This window comes from Thrips palmi, unplaced genomic scaffold (assembly GCF_012932325.1).
Source record: "Thrips palmi isolate BJ-2018 unplaced genomic scaffold, TpBJ-2018v1 HiC_scaffold_18, whole genome shotgun sequence".
Taxonomy (NCBI): Eukaryota; Metazoa; Arthropoda; class Insecta; order Thysanoptera; family Thripidae; genus Thrips; species Thrips palmi.
The window spans coordinates 3,573,819-3,593,973 of NW_023144627.1; the positions used below are offsets into that span (position 1 = coordinate 3,573,819).

General features: G+C 43.0%; 2 protein-coding genes across 4 annotated transcripts in view; both read left to right on the forward strand.

Annotated features, from left to right (window-relative positions):
• LOC117644959 (putative beta-glucosidase 6) overlaps positions 1–20,155 on the forward strand; it is a 24,807-nt gene continuing 4,652 nt past the window's right edge. Inside the window, exons 1-9 of one of the 3 annotated variants that reach the window (XM_034384788.1) lie at positions 1–130; positions 1,551–1,719; positions 2,802–2,944; positions 4,123–4,257; positions 5,807–5,932; positions 6,634–6,808; positions 7,414–7,553; positions 8,287–8,353; positions 8,945–9,066. In XM_034384788.1, the coding sequence (XP_034240679.1) occupies positions 1,566–1,719; positions 2,802–2,944; positions 4,123–4,257; positions 5,807–5,932; positions 6,634–6,808; positions 7,414–7,553; positions 8,287–8,353; positions 8,945–9,054 (1,050 nt within the window). In that variant the 5' untranslated portion in view covers positions 1–130; positions 1,551–1,565 and the 3' untranslated portion in view covers positions 9,055–9,066. Of the gene's footprint in view, positions 131–1,550; positions 1,720–2,790; positions 2,945–4,122; positions 4,258–5,806; positions 5,933–6,633; positions 6,809–7,413; positions 7,554–8,286; positions 8,354–8,944; positions 9,640–20,155 lie in introns of those variants that run through there. The other 2 variants (XM_034384789.1, XM_034384787.1) reach the window with 2 other exon arrangements.
• The window catches only part of LOC117644977 (beta-glucosidase 1A-like), a 12,740-nt gene continuing 2,439 nt past the window's right edge, over positions 9,855–20,155 (forward strand). The window contains exons 1-2 of the mRNA XM_034384840.1: positions 9,855–10,244; positions 19,600–19,737. Of these exons, the coding sequence (XP_034240731.1) occupies positions 10,122–10,244; positions 19,600–19,737 (261 nt within the window). The 5' untranslated portion in view covers positions 9,855–10,121. The remainder of the gene's footprint in view (positions 10,245–19,599; positions 19,738–20,155) is intronic.

A 20,155-nucleotide genomic window follows, 5' to 3' on the forward strand; every position in this document is an offset into this window, starting at 1 on the left:
ATCTTACTCAATGTTACGAAACATTGATTATTTCAAAAGGGTCCACCCATGGCGGAGCAGTATATAACCGTCAGAAGCAAGCCTACGTGCTTGAGAGAGCAACTTTGGACTAAAACGCCGTAAAAGTGAGGTAGGTGAGACACTTTGCACCGTGTTGGGCGAATAGTTCGGTCGAAAAGTTTCTATTCGAAGTCGGATTTGCACAGTTCGATCCCAAATCATGCGAAATTTCGAATCTTTGTTCGTTCGTCGGTTCGTCCTCTGAGACGGACAAAAGTTAAAAAGTCATCAAATGACAAAGTTCGAATGCGCATCGAATTGTTTATTTTGATTCAAATTCTATTCGGCGACTTTCCTGATTCGGTTCTAATCCGATTCCAAAGTAATTGAAGATTCGATTCGTAACGTAAATCCTTGATTCGCACACTACTAGATTCAAACCTTTATAACGTGTACAAAAGCGCGCTCAAGCACAAGAACGTTCACGTTTCACCATAATCTAGGTGATGGTGGTCAACAGACTGTCTACTTCTAAGGGTGAGGTGACTAATCGAAACATTTCAAAACAGGCTCATTTTGGAATGTTTCGCCCCCACTTGGGAGTACCAAACTGTGAATTGGTAGTTTTAATTGCTGCACACTAAATTCTTATGGACTTTTTAAATGCATAAAGACGCAGTTTTTATGCATAGTTATGCATGCTCAGAATCGTCCATATGTTATGTATAAAATTATGCATCACTGTGTACATTTTATGCATCTTCCTGCATAAAATGTACACAGTGATGCATAATATTATGCATAACATATGGACGTTTCTGAGCATGCATAACTATGCATAAAAAAGTCCACAAGAATTTAGTGTGTGGGTACAGCAACCATAAGTTCTACAGCATCAAAAGTTAACTATTTCAGATAAAGTCTCCTGCTTTATCATAAAAATCCTCTACAGTTTGCAAGTCACAATATCCCGCCTCTTTCACTGATTCGGCAATTTTGAAGGGTGACTGGCAAAACCGAGGGGGTAAACACTTGCGTAATACCGTGTACACAAAAGTCGGGTATTACGCCGTAATACGCGTAATAGTAATACATTTTGGGACCAAAAATATCAAAACATGTCATTTTTCAATGAAATCGAGGCGTAATACAAGTGTAATACCCCGTAATAGGGAGTAGTCTGTACAAGGTTCACCGGAGTGTTTACCCCCTCGGTCAAAACACAAGGGGAAATCCCTGTGAATTTCGGTGTACAAATCCGATAAATTTCGATTAATTTCAGTCGAATTTCGATTAATTTCAGTCGAATTTCGATTAATTTCAGTCGAATTTCGATTAATTTCAGTCGAATTTCGACGAATTTCAGTGGAATGTTGATGAATGTTACATGAATGATGAATTTCGGTGTACAAATTTGACTGGAGTTATTTCCTCTTGTCAAAACACACAAGCGAACGTTTCTCTGTCTTGCCGCAAAGTCAGACCTTGTCTTCTCAGAGAAGTCTATGCGAGTCTGACTGACCCCCTCATTTAAGATTGTTCTGTTACAGCGTTTGAGGGAAGACATGTTCAAGCCGGTGATGTTGGCCGCCTTGTTGGCGGGGGTGGCACACTGCCGCTTCATGGAACCCTCCAGCGACCCATACGCACTTCCGGAAGGAATGCTCATCGGGGCGGGCGTGTCCGCCCTTCAAACAGAGGGCGCCTGGAATTTGTCGGGTGAGCGATTCCAACACTTCACCCCTCACCCTACACTCTGTCTCAGGTCGGAACGAGCCTGGCGAGGTTCACTTGCCTCCTCAGCAACTGCAGCAACACCTCTGAAATGAAAAGGGACAGACCCTTCGCAGCGGGGGTTCGGCACAGGCCGCTGCCACCCTCAATAGCAGGTAGCCGCACTACCGCTGCAACAACGCGACCGTCTCCAGGCTCGTTCCGACCTGAGACAGACTGTATATTACAACACTGAAAATCAAATAGTGATACATCTCACTCTCTGAGGGGCGAGACATAACTGTCTCACCGAAAAAGGTTGATACTAAAATGTCTCACCGAAAAAATGGTCGTACACGCATGTATCACCGAAAAAAAAAGGTCGTGCACAAATGTATCACCGAAAAATGGGTCATACCTCTCCAGGAAAACAAGGGCCAATCTCGCTGATGTCTCACCTTTTTTCGGTGATACATTCGTGTAAGACCTTTATTTCGGTGATACATTTTGCATTGCCGAAAATTTGTGAGATGTCTCACCCTTTGAATTACAGCGAACGAAGTCTTTTTTGAGTTGGTGAAGTAAAGCATGAAAGCAGTAGCCTGCCCGAGTCCCCTCAATTTAAGACTGGCAAGCTTAAACAACATTCATGTTGACTCAGCTCTGTGAAAATTTGTTTCCACTTGATGGGAACACCGTGGATGGTATCTTTATCGCTTGAAAATTACACTTTCATCACAAGTCAGTGATATTTTGATCCATGCTCCTATACTTATTGAGTGCGCCGTGACAAAGGCCACAAGCAAGTTTTATAACATTCTTGTAGAGAAAATTAGCCTTTAAACTGTCATCAAGTGACGACTAAACTTTTTACTATGTGTCTGTGTTGGTCTAACACTCTAAATGTCTTACGAAGAAATTTCCCATAATACGAAGGAATATTGCTTCGTATTATGCTTGCGCTGAATTCACTGTATGCAAATAACATGGTACAAATTTCATTGTAAGACATTTAGAGTGAAGTTTGTTTCACGAGTACACGGGGTTTCTTCAGTTAATGAAACCCCGATTTCTAAGGGCTCACGCAGGAAAGGCCGAAAGTGCTGCGGACTACGTTCTGCACCTCGGCAAGTTGAGTTCCCTTGGCTTCGGCGACCCGCACGACCATGACGTGGCGGCCGACTCGTACCACCGGTACAAGGAGGACATCGCCATGGCCGTCAAACTGAAGGCAAGTCCAGCACAGTGGGCCAGAAGACCGGCGCAGGCGGCCAAAACTCAAGACACGTTTAGAGCACCAGAGTCGCCACATAGGACTCTAACCGAACACTGAGAATGAAAGAGTCATGATCATGACTAAAATTTTGGGAGAGGAACTCTTTACCGCCCAAATTTGGGCGAGGAAAGTTTCCTCGCCCAATTTGGGTGAAGAAGGTTTCCTTACCCAAATTAGGGTCATAATACTACGGAGCCATATAGGTAGCTGATACACCCTTCCTCACTCAATTTTGGGCGAGGAAGCGTTCCTCGCCCAAATGTGGGCGAGGAAAAATTCCTCGTCCAACTTTGAGTGATAAAGAATACCTCGCCCAAAATTGGGTATTGATCATATGATCATATGACTTTTTCATTCTCAGAGAACGTGTGACCCCACCAATGGATTTGCTCTCGGAACGAGGAATCGATTGGTGGGGTCACATGTTCGGTTCAAGTCCAATTTATACGGATTCTTAAGCTGGTTCTACAAGGAGAATACAAAGGCTATGAGTAAGACAAATGGTGCGTGCACCGATTGGTGCAATGCTTTTGCATTGCTCCTGAAGTGCAATGCCTTCCCCTGCATTAGCATGGGGCATTTTTCGGGACGCATTGCACGAAAGGTGCAATATGGCTATGGCATTGCACGTGTGGTGCAATATCTCAGTGCATTGCACCATACGTGCTGTACACAAAGCGTTTGTATAGTGTATTGCCGTGGTCAGCGCGGAGCAATCGCATGGAGAACTCATGTCGCTTTAAGCGACTTTTATTAAGAAAGTCCTAACACATCTACCACTCCTCTAAGTCTGTTTCAGATTTTTTAAATTAATTTTTTAAAGATAATTAAAGCAAGAATGATTAGTTCATGCAATCACTCTCATTCCAGGAACGTGACATCACGTTAAAACGAACGTGACAAAATGTCACGTTCGTTTGATTGTGAACAAGCTGATTTTTGGCCAATTCACACCCAAACGAATGTGACACAATGCTCAAACAAACGCGACATTTTGTCACATTTTGTGACATTTTGTCACGTTTGTTTCAACGTGATGTCACGTTCCCGGAATGAGAGTGTTAATAAAGGGTCTCCTGCACGTAAGAACCAAGTGCGTTCACGTTAAAACAAAGTAAATTTAATTGTTACAGCTGACGCTCTATCGATTTTCCATCTCGTGGTCTCGCGTCCTGCCCGACTCCGACCCGTCCAACCCCAACATGGAAGGGGTTCAGTACTACCACGACCTCATCGATGAAATCCTCCGAAACAATTTGACACCCATGGTAAGCATTAATGGTCGACCACCAAGTACATGTACCGCAGCAATTATCATGTCAATGACATGATCATAGTAGGGATGCTAAATTACCGGTAAAATTCAACGTTACGTAAAAAACGGTAATTTACCGTAATTTACCGTAAAATTGGTAATTTTCGGTAAAATTCGAGTTTTTGGCTGATTTATCAAATATTCATGTTTTCCAATGGAATTAAAGTGTAAAAAGGGATTATTTTTATTGATATGACAGTAAATCGACATAATTTACAAATCAGTGGATAGGGTCAATATTTATTAACTGATCAACCAATTTCAATTTTACAAGAAACCCACTGAGATTCCAAACGCTATGAGTATAGCACGTATGGTGCAATGCACAGAGATATCGCACCATACGTGCAATGCCATAGCCATATGCATGGGAATGGGAAGGCAATGCAAAAGCATTGCACAAATTGACGCTATACTTAAAGCGTTTGGATTCTCAGTGCCGTCGTAAACAAAGATCGACTAGCAAAGCAGCGGTGTATTCCCCTTCAGGAGGCACAGCCTTCTTGCTAGCTAGCCAAAGCTCCTATGTGGACTGTTTCACAAGGCCCTGGTGGTGAAGGGCGGTCAGTTTGAATCCGTTACAATGATAATATGTTACACTTTGCTTCTATTTGAGTCCCGAGTTCATTTAATTTACGAAAACAACTATATGGCCAAAAATTGAATTTTACCGTTAATTACCGGATTTTCGACGTCGCGGTAAATTACGGTAAATTACCGTTATTTACCGGTAATTACCGGTAATATTACCGTCCTTCGCATCCCTAGATCATAGCCTACAGCGAAGTCAGCTACAGCCCTACTCTACAAACTGAAGTGTGTACTCAGTGTGCACTTACAGGAGCCTACATGCAAATACACACCTACAAATGCGTACGTGGCTGAGTAAACATCAATAGATGTACACCTGCAGATGCATACTGAGGAGTTCACACTTATAACATGCACCTGTAGGTTTGTTCTCAGACAAGTATTCCAGTCCGGATTGAACCTTATTTGAGCCCCGCAGCAAAAACGTGATGCCGAAAAAGAATAAAATATACGAGGGGGCAACCACATTGGATGTTTGAGGACTCAAGATTTCTTGAAGTTAAAGATTTTGTCGGATTTCGCAAGATTTTAAACAATATTCCGCCCAAAATAAGCTTGTTTTTGGCCTTCCTGGGGACCAGATTTCAGATTTCCCAGAGATTTCTAGCGCTAAGGGGACACAAGATTTCTAGAGCGGTTGCCCCCTCGAAAATATACATGATTTCTTGTCGCTGAGCCTAAATGGGGCTCAGGTTGGGGGCTCTGTCGGGGCTCAGACCGGGGCTCGAGTTGGGGCTCAAGTTGGGGCTCAACACGGCCTCAGGTTGGGGCTCACGCCAAGGCACTTCGTGGTTGAAACGGGACGGGGCTCATGTCCTGTATGCCAGAGAACAGCGTAGATTCGTCTAGTGCGTGGATTGAGTTGATACTATCTTTCTTCACTGACAAAGGTATAACTCAATTGCTTTCAGGCGACTCTCCACCACTTCGACCACCCTCGCATCCTGGAGGACCAGTTCAAAGGCTTTCAAGGAGAGGAGATGGTCGCCAAATTCAAGGAATACGCCCGATTTGCCTTCAACCAATATGCAGGAAAGGTGAGGGAAATCATCTTTTCTGGCCCTTTTCAACGTCTTAAACGAAATGCTTTTTGGGTTAGTTCCTCGGTCAGTTCTCCGAAAATAACGAGGAGTTTCGAATGGTCACGGTGGCGTCTCATGGGAGGGTCAACGATCAACTTGTGCATGACGACAGTTCACAATGAAACGTACCAACCAAACCATAAGACCACACTGAGAATGAAAGAGTCATGATCATGACTAAAATTAGGGGTGAGGAATTCTTTATCACCCAAATTTGGGCGAGAAAAGTTTCCTCGCCCAATTTGGGTGATAAAGGTTTCCTTACCCAAATTTGGAGCCATAAAGGTAGCTTATACACCCTTCTTCACCCAAATTTGGGTGATAAAGAATACCTCGCCCAAAATTGGGTATTGATCATGACTTTTTCATTCTCAGTGCACGGCTCGACATTCGGATGCTGGACTCAGTTAACGTTAATGAAAAAGTCATGATCAATACCCAATTTTGGGCGAGGTATTCTTTATCACCCAAATTTGGGTGAAGAAGGGTGTATCAGCTACCTTCCATTTGATGCTTACTTTCCTAATGAGCTCGATACTTGTTGAGGTGTACGTCACGCTAGGTCATTTGGCTTTGAGTTTCGCTAGGCTTACGTTCTTTGTGACTGCCATGTCCCCGGAGCAAGCAGTAAAGTTTGATTATTAATTCTGTTTCAGGTGAAGCTCTGGGTCACGGTGAACGAGCCCAACATGTACTGCATCTACTTCCCAAATTTGTACAACATCTCTGGTTTGTACACTGACAATGACATGCAGCGGTACGACTGCGTCAGGCACACCATCCTCGCGCACGCCGAGGCGTACCACGTTTTCCACGAGGACAATCACGAAGGTAATTTCAATATGGGACTAAAATATGGACATTTCACCAATTTGATCATTAGAAAGGCAACTCTTTCGTCAAAATCGGTGATTTTTATAAATTTTGAGAGAGCCAAGCCTTTTTTGTGTCCAATTAAATACAAAACATATTTCAAGGCCTTTTAGACCATTTGGAAACTTGGATCAAAATCAATTTTTGGACGTGTTTTTGAAAATTGGTCAATTCTCAACTTCCATTTCGGGGCGTTGTTCTAGTGACTTTCAGCACGAACTATGGGTAGCGCACGCTTAAAACTTTACAAAGTATTTTAAGCATACATAGTCAATTAACTTTGTTGTACGAAGAAATAGTTCGTAAATTAGGAAGTATTTTCTTTGTAAGCCAATGTATGCTCAAAATACTATGTTATAACAAGCTGCTTTTTTTTTGTAAGACCTAAAATAGTTTGTAAGGTTTTCTCAGTGCGAAAATTATTTTCTGAGGCGTGACAAAATTCACCTTCTAACGAATTATATGATGTCACAAGCGTAGAATAACAGTGCTGTAGTTACACTTCAGTTTTCCCATTGCACCTGCTCGGCAAAACAGAAGGCGATACCTGCCACTTGCCGCAGGTCGTGTCGGCTTCACCGCCCTGCTGACCCCCGCCCGGCCGAACAGCACTCGCTCTGAGGACGTCTACACGGCAGCAGCCTACAATGAACTGCAGGCTGGCTTGGCGCTCAACCCAGTGGTGCACGGGGACTGGCCCCAGGTAACGGAAAACTTTACATCAGGAAAAGTAAGCAATGCAATTCAGACACGTTTCCTAGCTTCGAAGCATCGTTGGCAAGCACAGATTTTTCGCGTGCATCATTGATCACGCAGCATGAGAGAAGGGATCCTCTCTCATCATTGCAGAAACAAAACGTTCCGGATCATCTGCATGCTCGTTTGTGTAAAACTTTTATCTGACGGGGGCTCGAGCGTGTGTAATCAAGGAAAAAACATTGCCCTCACTAAAACGAGAAAATTATACGGGAAGGTCCAAATTTATGCATGCTACACTCTTTTGTCTAGAAATTCATGCCACTTCAGCTTCCTTATTAATCTAGCGCTTCCGTTGCGAGGATTTATAGCGCTTAAAGCATACTGCTTTCTCTGTACTGAGTCTCTCTGTCTCTGTCTCCACTCTCATTCCAGGAACGTGACATCACGTTGAAACAAACGTGACAAAATGTCACGCTCGTTTGAGCATTGTGTCACATTCGTTTGAATATGAACTGGCTGAATTTTGACCAATTCACACCCAAATGAGTGTGACGCAATGCTCAAACGAACGTGACATTTTGTTACGTTCGTTTCAACGTGATGTCGCTTTCCTGGAATGAGTGAGTCCGGCAGGTGCAATGGGACCCCAAGCTAGTCAAACGATTTCGTTCAACTGTTGGATGAAGTAACCACACCATCAGTGACTATCTCTCACTTAAACACCATTTCCCCTACAGGATGTCAAGGACCTCGCTGGCAGTAAAGTTCCTGAATTTAGCGAAGCAGAGAAGCAGCGAATCAAGGGTAAGTTGCCCTTTCGCCTAAATCAAAGATGCTTATGGTTCGATCGCTACTCGGTTCGCAACGTTCACTCGTTGCTGCTCTTCCTTTAATCGACATTTTACTAATATTCATTGCCGTTTGTGCGCACTAAGAATTTCGTTCAGAAGATGAAGAGTTTCGTCAAAACGAAATTGATAACAATGTTGTTAAAACAAAACAAAAATGTTGATACGCTTATTAATGCGCACCAACGTCAATACGTTATTCAACAAAAACTTAATACGAGTCTCGAGTCTGAGAGTGCAGATGAACCATCCGGAGTCTTTCTTTAAATTATATTTTCAGACCTGTCAGTTGTCTGGGAAAACATTTGATCCTTTTTAAATCTTGTCAGAACGTCAGAAACCTGTCTGAAAACCTGATCAGAATTAGCGCACCTCTGAAAGCTGAAAACTTATTCTGACATTATGTAGAACTCAGGCCATCAATTCTAGCATAAGGGTAGTACGGACGGTTCCGGCAAATTGTTGACCAGACATGTTCCGTACTTTTTCTGTACTTTTTTGTCGCACTGTAGACTACTTTTTAGAGTGCGTTTTCCTGCTTTGCCAGGGACCGCGGACTTCCTGGGCTTCAACGTGTACTACACGCTGACGGTCGCCTACAAGACGCCCGACAACGCCACCGACGGCGGCAGCATCCGCGGCGGCATGCACTGTTAAAAGAAACTGTAGGAAAACAGCACATTTACCAACGAGTGATTTGCTTTTAAGCAGCACGTGTCATCGGAACTTAAAACAGCACAAATGCTGTTAGGAAACAGCAAGTTTCATCATTGGAGAAAACAACAAATATAGTCGATTTCCAATGCTGGAAAACAGAACATCTTGTTTGTAAAATTAATGATATATGCTGTTTTGGAACGGTATCCTGTCATTTAAAAACAACACCATTCAATTGAAGATTTGCCGGAGCATTTTGCAGCTCACGGCTCAAATCAAACTCCAACTATGTCAAAATAAATTCTGTTGTTTCTGAACAGCATTTGTGTTGTAAAGTTTTTTAGCAACACTTCCAATTTTTAAACAGCGGTGAACTGTCCAAGAACTGCACGAACTGTTACAAAACAAATGTCTTGTTTGAGCCGTCAGGAAACTCCTATTTCCTTTTTGTGAATAACAGAGAGACCGCGTTGAAGAACAGTGCTGTTTGTAAACAGAAAAGAGCGTTTCTGAATGACTGCTAGTATTGGATAAGACTATTAGTACACAGTAAACTTCTTACGGATACATCCTATCTGTATTACGGACATTTTTGTGCAATTGCAATTACGGATAGATTTTGCTTGTAATACGGATGAAATCATCCGTATTACAAAGAGTTTCCGTCCGTAACCTACGGACGAAAATATCCGTATGGTACGGACGTAAAACTCTTTGTAATACGGATGATTTCATCCGTATTACAAGCAAAATCTATCCGTAATTGCAATTGCACAAAAATGTCCGTAATACAGATAGGATGTATCCGTAAGAAGTTTAGTGTGTACCCTCGACATTTTTTTTGTAAATGTATAACAACTTCTTTGTTTGAAAACAGAAAAGTGTTGTTTATGAACAGGTTGGTGCCATTTGGAAATGGTAATTCTGTTACACAACAACTTATTGTCAGAGATCAGATACAGAGAGCCATCATCCCTTTTTACAACACTGCTGTTGAATAACGACTCAGTGTCCAACAATATGCCGTTCTTCTACAACAAGTGTTGCTAAAAAACTTAACAGGATATATGCTGTTAATTAACAGCATCTTTTCTATCAGTGTGGGCAGCGTCACGGCAGACATCCCGTTCGCCCACGTGGCCTTCGACGGCCTCAGGCAGGGCGAATCCAACGACCTGCTGTTTTACAAGGTTGGTCCGGAACACTCGAATCCTTCAATCGACATTTTATCAATATTCATTGATGTTTAATTGACGCATTAATACTCTACAAATCAAAGAGTGTACATGGTATGCTCTAACTGGAGCATGCCTGCAAGCACGCTCTATCTAGCGCCATGTACACTAGGGGCCGTCGACATTTGCGACTTTTCGATTTCGACAACGGAATAGCACTCAAAAGTTGCGTTTTTTAATGCTGATTTCAGATCTGTCCTTGGTTTTGCGATCAGACTAAGCTTTGATGACCCTACCGGCCGTTTTATGCAAAAAAGCGGTGTTTTTCATGTTTTTACTGTGTTAAGGCTCCCGGACAGCCTCCACGTCGTCGGCCAAGGTAGGTGACCGTTGAGTTGTCTTCAGTAGCATAAAAGACGACACTCTGAGCCACGAGGGGTCGTGGGTCACCCCTCTAATGTGCCAAAGACTTGAAAAACTGAATTTTTTTGGTCGAAAATCACTCAATTTTTACCATTTTTTCACCGTTTATCGACCATTACGAGAGCCCACGGGCCCGAGGTCATAACTTACGCAGACCAAAAGGTGTCACTGGGTATAAGAAAGGTCACCCAGCCCCTGCCCGGGCCCGGGGAGGCGCTGGGGCAGCGAGAGATAGGTGGTGTCGAATATGTTAAAAATGACCAAAATCAGCTGATCGGCCGCCTGGGACAGGCTGTGTAGGGGATGGGAGCGTGTCGCCGCGCCGGTCATGACGCTTCGCCCGCTGCCCGCCCAGCCGGCCTGCTAGCCAGCCGGCCTGCCAGCCCGTCGGCGCTGCGTAAGACTGCAAGAGGGACAGAGCGACGGGAGCTGCAGGGCGGGCAGGCTGAAAGCGTTTCCGAAGAATCCATCGCTGCCTCTGTCGCACCCCGGAGGCAGAGCGACGGAGTGCTGCTGGCGCGTGTTGAGTTTGAGTTGCCTAGGCCTAGAGCCCTAGAGTGGAGAGAGACGCCACCGCCAGTGCGTGAGCGCGCGCGCGCGGTCAGTGCTGCGCGTGGTTTGCCATACTTTGCTCTGCTTTGCTGCGAGCCAGTGTCTCCCCGGCTCGGCTCGGCCCGCGCGGCTAAGGGCTCGGCTTGGCTCCGCTCGTACCGACGTTGCCAGATTGCCAGTCGGAAGGGATGGGCAGGCAGCGGGTGGGTCCGAGAGCTAAGTTCTTTTATTGCTTCCAAACCGTTCAAGTTAGGTGGGTACAGTAAGCGAGCCGATTGTAGTTCACAGTTCAGGCTACAATCGGCTCGCTCACTATGCACCTCTAACTTTAACGGTTTAGAAGTTTTGCCAGTAATAAGGTCTTTTGTAGCAGTAGCTAAACCGTCCTATGTTGCCACATTACACCGTTTTTCACCCAACTATGGAAAATTGTGCATCCGGATGTCTGATCGGGGTGGCGTCTCTCTCCACTCTAGGGCTCTACCTAGGCCGAGCCCGACTTGAGCGCCGGCACGAGCACTGACTGAGCTACGATGGCCAGAGCCCCGAACCGAGCCTGGTTTGAGCTTCGACCTGAGTCCCATCTGAGCCCCACGCCGAAAAAAATTCCATTTTTGAATTGTTCTTCGAAGATTTTGGTTCAAATTGAAAAGTTTTAACTTTTTAGGCGCGGGGCTCAAATGAGGATCAAATGAGGCCCAGGTCGGGGTTTTGGACATCGCAGCTCGAGTCGGGCTCGGCCGGGGCTCAGTTCGGGGCTCTGGCCATCGTAGCTCAGTCAGTGCTCGTGTCGGCGCTGAAGTCGGGCTCGGCCGGGGCTCTGGCCGGCCGGGGCTCAGGCCATCGGGGCTCATGTCGACCATGCCAGGCTGGCACGACGCTTGCAACGGTCACCGCCGACACTGACGCCTTGCCTCACTGTGCCTAGGCAACTCAAACTCAACACGCGCCAGCAGCACTCCGTCGCTCTGCCTCCGGGGTGCGACAGAGGCAGCGATGGATTCTTCGGAAACGCTTTCAGCCTGCCCGCCCTGCAGCTCCCGTCGCTCTGTCCCTCTTGCAGTCTTACGCAGCGCCGACGGGCTGGCAGGCCGGCTGGCTAGCAGGCCGGCTGGGCGGGCAGCGGGCGAAGCGTCATGACCGGCGCGGCGACACGCTCCCATCCCCTACACAGCCTGTCCCAGGCGGCCGATCAGCTGATTTTGATCATTTTTAACATATTCGACACCGCCTCTCTCGCTGCCCCAGCGCCTCCCCGGGCCCGGGCAGGGGCTGGGTGACCTTTCTTATACCCAGTGACACCTTTTGGTCTGCGTAAGTTATGACCTCGGGCCCGTGGGCTCTCGTAATAGTCGATAAACGGTGAAAAAATGGTAAAAATTGAGTGATTTTCGACCAAAAAAATTCAGTTTTTCAAGTCTTTGGCACATTAGAGGGGTGACCCCTCGTGGCTCAGAGTGTTGTCTTTTATGCTACTGAAGACAACTCAACGGTCACCTACCTTGGCCGACGACGTGGAGGCTGTCCGGGAGCCTTAACACAGTAAAAACATGAAAAACACCGCTTTTTTGCATAAAACGGCCGGTAGGGTCATCAAAGCTTTGTCTGATCGCAAAACCGAGGACAGATCTGAAATCAGCGTTAAAAAACGCAACTTTAGAGTGCTATTCCGTTGTCAAAATCGAAAAGTCGCAAATGTCGACGGCCCCTAATGTACACGCTAACTGAAGCATACATTTACTGCATAAGGGATAGGGAGTTTTCTGCATCAGGAAGCGTGTACATGGCATGTATGCACTAGTTAGTGCATGCTTGGCAGGCATGCGCTAGCTAGAGCGTGCTTGCAGGCATGCTCCAGTTAGAGCATACTATGTACACTCTTTGATTTGTAGAGTAGGGTTTCGTTAAGAAGCTTTAACAGATTTGGCAGGACGAAACTGATAAAAATGTTGGTAGAACTAATAAAAATGTTATTCACCTCTCTCTCTCTCTCTCTCTCTCATGGAGTAGCGACTGAGCAGATGAGGAAGCTATCAAAGTGTTTCTGAAGGTGATTCATGAAGAAAACATTCAAAACTGACGCTGGACTTGCAGTGGACGCTTCGAAGGCCTGACATTGGTAGCAGTCGTGTGCCATTTGTGGTCCCCTTGAAATCGGCACTTATAAAACTGGACTCGAGCGGGAAAGTGAGGTTAGGGGGGCCCCCAGTGGAGCGGCCCGTGCCGTACTCCCAAACCCTGCCAACAAGAAGACCCAGTGGAGTGATCCTTCCGGCGCTCCCAAACTTTACCATCATGCCACCAAAGCAGCACCAGCAGACAAAAAACTGGCGGTGACAGAAATGAGTGTTGACGATCTCCAATTAATGTAACACAGGCAGTGGGCGCCGCCATGAAACCTCTCCAAGATAGTGTGAATCCCTTGCAACTAAAAATAACCAGCCTGAGGGAGACAGTTGAGAAACTGTCGGAGGAGCTTGCGGACAAAGATCAAAAAATTCAACAGTTGGAGACAGCAGTGAAAGTTGGGTTAGACGAGAGGGAGCGTACAGCAGACGAAATAATGTGAGAATTTTTGGTGTCAAGGAGCAGAGTAATGAGGACACAAACAACTTGGTGATTGTCTGGCTAAAAAAATGGGAGTCCACCTGGAACATTATCACATTGACCGATCTCATCGCATCGGTAAAGTGGAGAAAGGCCGAGACCTATCATTGTGAAATTTGTCAGCTATGCAGAACGTTCGTCCCTGTTCTCTGCGAAGAAGAGATTGAAAGGAACTGGAGTCACAATACGTGAAGATTTAACTAAAATGAGAATGGACCTACTGAAAACTGCTGTGTCACATTATTCAAACAAAGCAGTGTGGACCATCGATGGAGTGATCCTGGTCAAGGTGAACAAGGACAGACCCTTCCGGGTCAGGAGTGACGGGGACCTCAACAAACTTATGAAAAACCACCCACCCAGTGAGCTACAACATTGATCTCTTATACACTTTTGCTGTTCATCTACTTTTTTCTCTCTGTTTTCTTATGCTATTTCCTTTTTAATATGTTGTGTTGTGTTTTACTTTTAGTTCTATTTTTTTTTATTTCACTTTCATTGCTGTTTATCTATTTTTCTCTCTCCGTTTTCTTATGTTCATTTTCTTTTTTAAAATGTTGGTTGTGTTTACTTTTAGTTTTATTTTTTAATTCATTTTATTTTTATCTCCTACTAAGTACAAATGTTTTCTCTTACCAGCTAGTAAAAATATGCTGTTTTATTTTTTTGTTTTGTATCTTTTCTTTATACTTAAAGTGACTTTTTGCTCATTACTTTTAATGTTTTTTTTATTAGCATGTAAGAATTGGCGACTGATAGCTTCCCAACGTGCCCTGCCTAATTATGAGTGGGGAAATGTCTTTATGTTGAGAGATTATGTTTGAAAATCCTGCGGAACAACCAACTAAATTTAAAATTGACAAAAAATGCTCAATCGTTTAAGGGGCACACCAGTGAAATCGTCAAATTTTGGCCTCCTTTTTTTTTTTATCATTTTTTGCTATTTATCCCGAGTCGAAAGCCGCAAAACCCCAAACCCCAAAATTCCAATTACTTTGGCTTGGGCACATTTTTTAAGTTTCCCAAAAGGGTAATTTTTTGCATATTTACCTCAAATTTTCAACGTTCAGGTGTTTCACTTGAAGTCCAATGCCAAAACCCCGGAACATCGAAACGCAGTTGGAGAAAGGAATTTTGGCGCAAACCGAAATCAAAAATGTCAATAATTGCGTCCGTAATAGGAAAATGCGAGTATCCGTAGTTTTACTTCAAACGTCGTTTTCTCGAAACGCCCTTTTTTGGGCCCGGTGCCACGATTGCGGGCGAAAATTGAGATAAATTTAGTGTGGTTTGCGGCAAAATTTTCTTAAACTTGTCGCTATGTGGAACCTCGGATTGGGGCGTAGCATTACAGGGCCGAGCCACAAAACACGGAAAAGTGAAAAAATGGTCAAAAAATGAGTTTCGTTTTTTGCTTCTCAAAAAACATATTTAGGATTTTTTTTCCGACATGTCCGTGGTTCACACGATAGCCCATTTTCCCGATGAGAAATTTTGAAAACCCCTGTTTCAGGCTCAATCGAGGGCTTCACAAAGTTTGGGGAAAGTGGAGCCGTGTACCCAAAAATGAAAATGGCGCCCACCCCCCCTTCCCCTCGCCCCCCCCGTGCCGTGTCTTTTTTGGTTAAATTGACTATTTTAGCTTCAGAATAAAATTTCAACCCCTTTCCTTTGTTACTTACTCAAATAACGTTTTTACGAAGCCTCTGCATTTTCACTGGTGTGCCCCCTTAAGAGATATTTCACATCAATCTGAATTTATTGATACCTTTTCTGACTGTGGCATTGATGTCATAGTGGTGTCTGAGACGTGGTTTAGAAATAATGAAAATGTACTTCAGCTTCCAGGTTACAAAATGTTTGGAGCCAATCGAATAGGAAGAAATGGAGGTGGAGTGGCTGTCTATGTAAAAACGTTATACTCTGTGAAAGTACTGTCTGTTTCAGAAGGAGATTACGAGAAGCCAGATTTTATTCTGCTTGACATTCTGGTGGGTACAAATAAAATTCTGCTGGCAGCTATGTACAGGAAGCCAAAGGGTGGTCACGTGAGTACTTTTATCGAGGAATTCTATAAATTCTCACCAGGATTCAAATACTCTTTTCTTTGTGGGGACCTCAATGCAGGTTTTGGCAGGGGAGGGGATGATGCTCTTGTAGTGCCTGAATTACTTAGTCTTTGTAACTTATATTGTGTTCCTCATCAGGCAACCTACCATGTTAATAATTGTGACTCTATTTTAGACGTTATTTGCAGTAACTGTCCTGACAAACTAGTCACGTGTGGACAAACCTCTGCTTCTGGTTTTTCTTCCCATGATATGATTAGTGCTGTTTTTGATCTGTCCACCCCACGTAATGTTAAGCAAGAGCTAACTTTTAGAAACTTTAGTAGGGTAAACGTGGAGGAACTGTTAAGTGATGTAGAGAACTCAGACTGGAGTCAAGTTTATACGGAGAGTAATATAGACGACAAAGTGGATAAATTTAATTGTATCTTCAACAAACTCATGGATGATCATGCACCTGTAAGTACTAAGACCATAAAGAAAAATTCTGCTCCATGGATGGATAACACAATTCGAGGTCTGATTAAACAGAGAAATAAGCTCAAAAAAATTCATAACAGAACCGACAGTCCGGATGACTTGGATAATTTTAAAAGGGCCCGAAATAGAGTGAAAAGAATGATTCGTAGTGCAAAGATGAAATACTTTTATGAGAAGTTTGAGAATGGAAGGGACTCCAAGTCGATCTGGAATACAATTAGATCTCTAAATGTAGGCAAGTCTAAAGATAAACACCCTGACCCAGTGGTGGGTGCATCTGATCTTAATAAACATTATGCCTCCGTATCATCTGTAAGAAACGAAGAGCTTATACGTGATACTGTATTGAAATATAAGATGAGAACAGGAAAAGATAAGTCGTCTGATATTATGGATAAATTCCATTTTAGGTATGTACTACCTGAGCAAATTGTTAAAGCTGTTTACTCTATAAAGTCAAAGGCTGTTGGGGTGGATGGTATCTCAGTATTGTTCATTAAAATGTGCTTACCAGCTTTGTTACCGGTACTTGATCATCTGTTCAATTTTAGCCTACAAAATGGTTTGTATCCTGATATATGGAAGAGGGCCAATATTATACCAATACCAAAGGTGAAAAATCCCAAAGAGAGTAAGGATTACAGGCCAGTCAGCATACTGTGCGTGCTGGGTAAGATTCTGGAAAAACTAGTGCACTCTCAAGTCACAGAGTTTTTGAATGATAAAAAGCTTTTTGCAGAAAACCAGTCTGGATTTAGAAAGGGTTTTAGTACTGTTACCGCACTGCTAAAAGTCACTGATGATATCAGAGAAGCCATTGACAAGAGACTTCTATCTTTATTGGTGTTGTTAGATCTAAGCAAAGCCTTTGACTGTGTCCATCATGAACTACTATGTACCAAACTGGAGTGCCTAGGTTTCTCAAAGTCCGCTATAAATTGGTTCCGGTCATATCTCACCATGCGCTGTCATAGAGTTGTCGTGGCATCAGATCAAATGTCTGACTGGGCTGAGATCACCACAGGGGTACCACAGGGCAGTGTGCTGGGACCATTGCTGTTCCTTATATATTTATTTGATCTCCCTACTGTTTTAAAGCATTGTAAATACGTGATGTATGCTGATGACATACAGCTATATATTCACTTTCCTTTGAATGCCTTGGATGATAACTTGAACTATCTAAGAAGCGATATGGTGAATATAATAGATTATTGTGAAAAGCACAATTTATTGCTAAATGTATCAAAGACTCAATCCATTATATTAGGATCCCAAAGATTTCTAAATATTTTATCCAGGATGACTGTTACAGAGCTGATTGTCAATGACTGTGTCATTCCATATAAGAGTACTGTTAATAATCTAGGAGTGTTGTTCGATGGATCACTGAGCTGGACCGACCAATGCACTTTGTTAATACAGAAAATATTAGGAACTTTAGCACAGCTGAGGCGGTCGTTCTCTTTTATACCTCCAAATATTAGGAAAATGCTGATCATGACCCTGGTGATGCCTCATCTTGACTATGCCTCTGCACTTTTTACTGATATTACTGACTGTAATAATGCTAGACTGCAAAGAGTGCAAAATGCATGTGTGCGTTTCATAACTGGAGCCTCCAGATTTGAGCACATTACACCCTATTATGACAAGTTACAGTTTCTAAAAATCGAAAATAGAAGGGCTTTGGCTGTTGCTCTGATGGTCTTTAAAATTATTAAGTCAGAAACCCCAGCATACTTATTTGAGAAATACAAATTTATATCTACAAGTAATAGATGCTCCACTAGGTCAAGCAAGTTACAGTTACAAATACCTATTCACAGAACAGAAAAATATCATAATTCATTTCTCCTACAGTCTAGCAAAATGTGGAACGACCTCCACCTTTATGAGCACCTGGGCAGATCTGTTAACTTTGTGAAAAATCTCGTTGAAAAGAGCTTATCCTCCTTATGACCTCATGCGACCATGTCTGTTGTGATGTGATTCTTGTTCATAATGTAACCAAATAGACAAAATATTTTTTATACAAGCTAATTACGTTGTTCCTTTAGTTTATAAGTGATTACGATCGTTTCTTTTAAAACCAAATTAGAGTACAAACTATTTTTGTATAATTAATTATGTTGTTCCATTAGTTTAAGGTGTCCTTTGCGACAAGCATATAAGTGTTTATCTCTATTTTTCGTTTATAACTATTTTTATCATGAATTTGTAATTATTGATTTGGAGGGCGGGCTTGCATGCCAGTGGCACTCTTAAGTGCTTGTTTGTAAGTCCTTAACAATAAATCAAATCAAATCAAATACACTGTTAAAAATAATGTTGTAAATATGTAAGCAGTGTTGCAGTATGTCATAGCAGTAAATATGTCGCTAATTTTCTGAATGATCAAAGTTGTTTGCAAATGACTTCAGTTGTTTACTAACGACTTGCGTTGTTCGTCAACAAGCTGTTTGTAAACCAGAAGACATCCTTATTAGCATCAATTTTGAATGCGATCAAGTCACAGACCCGCAGTTATCTTTTCTTAGATTGTCCGGGTTGTTGGTACGCAGCATAATATTGTTTTGAAACAGCATAAGTCAGAAAAATAATAAGCAACGAATTCGTCGTTTTAAAACAAGCAAACTTGTTTATAAACTACAGCGTTGTCGAGGTTGGTAATTGTGTTGTTGTTTCAAAACAACCATTTTTAACAGTGTATATGCGCTCTGACGTCAATACGTTACTTAACAATAACTCAGTAAGAGTCTGGGAGTGTAACGGTGGCTTGGGAGATGTTTTGAAGCGGTTTTACGCTCCCTTCCCGCAGTGAAAATGTATCGGCATGATTTCGTGCCAGGTCATGCATGCCACCTAAAAAAAAATTGCTAGAAATTATCGTTGATTTGCCGTGGTTTTCTTGTAATTTTGATAGCAGTGTAGCGCTCTGGAAGAGCACGATAGTCCAGAGTGGATGAGAATCACTCTCGTCCTTCAATCGACCTTTTATCAATATTCCATTGACGTTCGTGCGCATTATAGAATTCCGTTAAGAGGCATAACAGATTTTTCAAGACGAAATTAATGACGTTCATGAATCAAATTAAAATTTAACAATGTTCAGAAATTGAAGAATAATGTGAATACTCTTATTAATGCGCATGAATATCAATTACGTTATCAAACAAAAACTCAGTAAGAGTCTAAGAGTGATGAAGTAATGATATTACATTCCGTGTTTTTTTCAGATTGAACCTGATGCACTGCGAATGGCAATCCTGTGGACTTGGCAAAAATACAAGCGTCCTCTCCTCGTGACGGAAAACGGTCTGGGCGACGCCATGCACCTTGGGAAGCATGATGAAATGCGAGCCGCCTATCACAGCGTAAGTTCACTATCAGCCACTGCATTGCACTATCAGCGTCTTATTGACTTTTATCTACAGTGGCCAGGTACTAAAGCCTACAACGACAGTATATTATAAGAAAGTGTTTTCTCCTTAGATACAATTTTCTTCGTGAATTTTTTAAAATAACTTTTTTGTCAATATGAATTAACAAAAATGCAGATGGGTTGGTTCGTCGAGATGTGGGAATTTTGAGGCACGGGATTTCCAAGATTTTAATGTGCGGCTTTTCGGATGAAATTTTGCAGGCTCATTCAAGATGGCTCTAGAATGGTCCCCAAGAAATATCAAAGCTTAATTCGTTCCAGTTTTGTTTCAAATGGCTTGAATGTTGAAAGCGTACTTTGGGTCGACGTTTGTTACATTTGCGTCGACGTTTGTTACATTTGCGTCGACG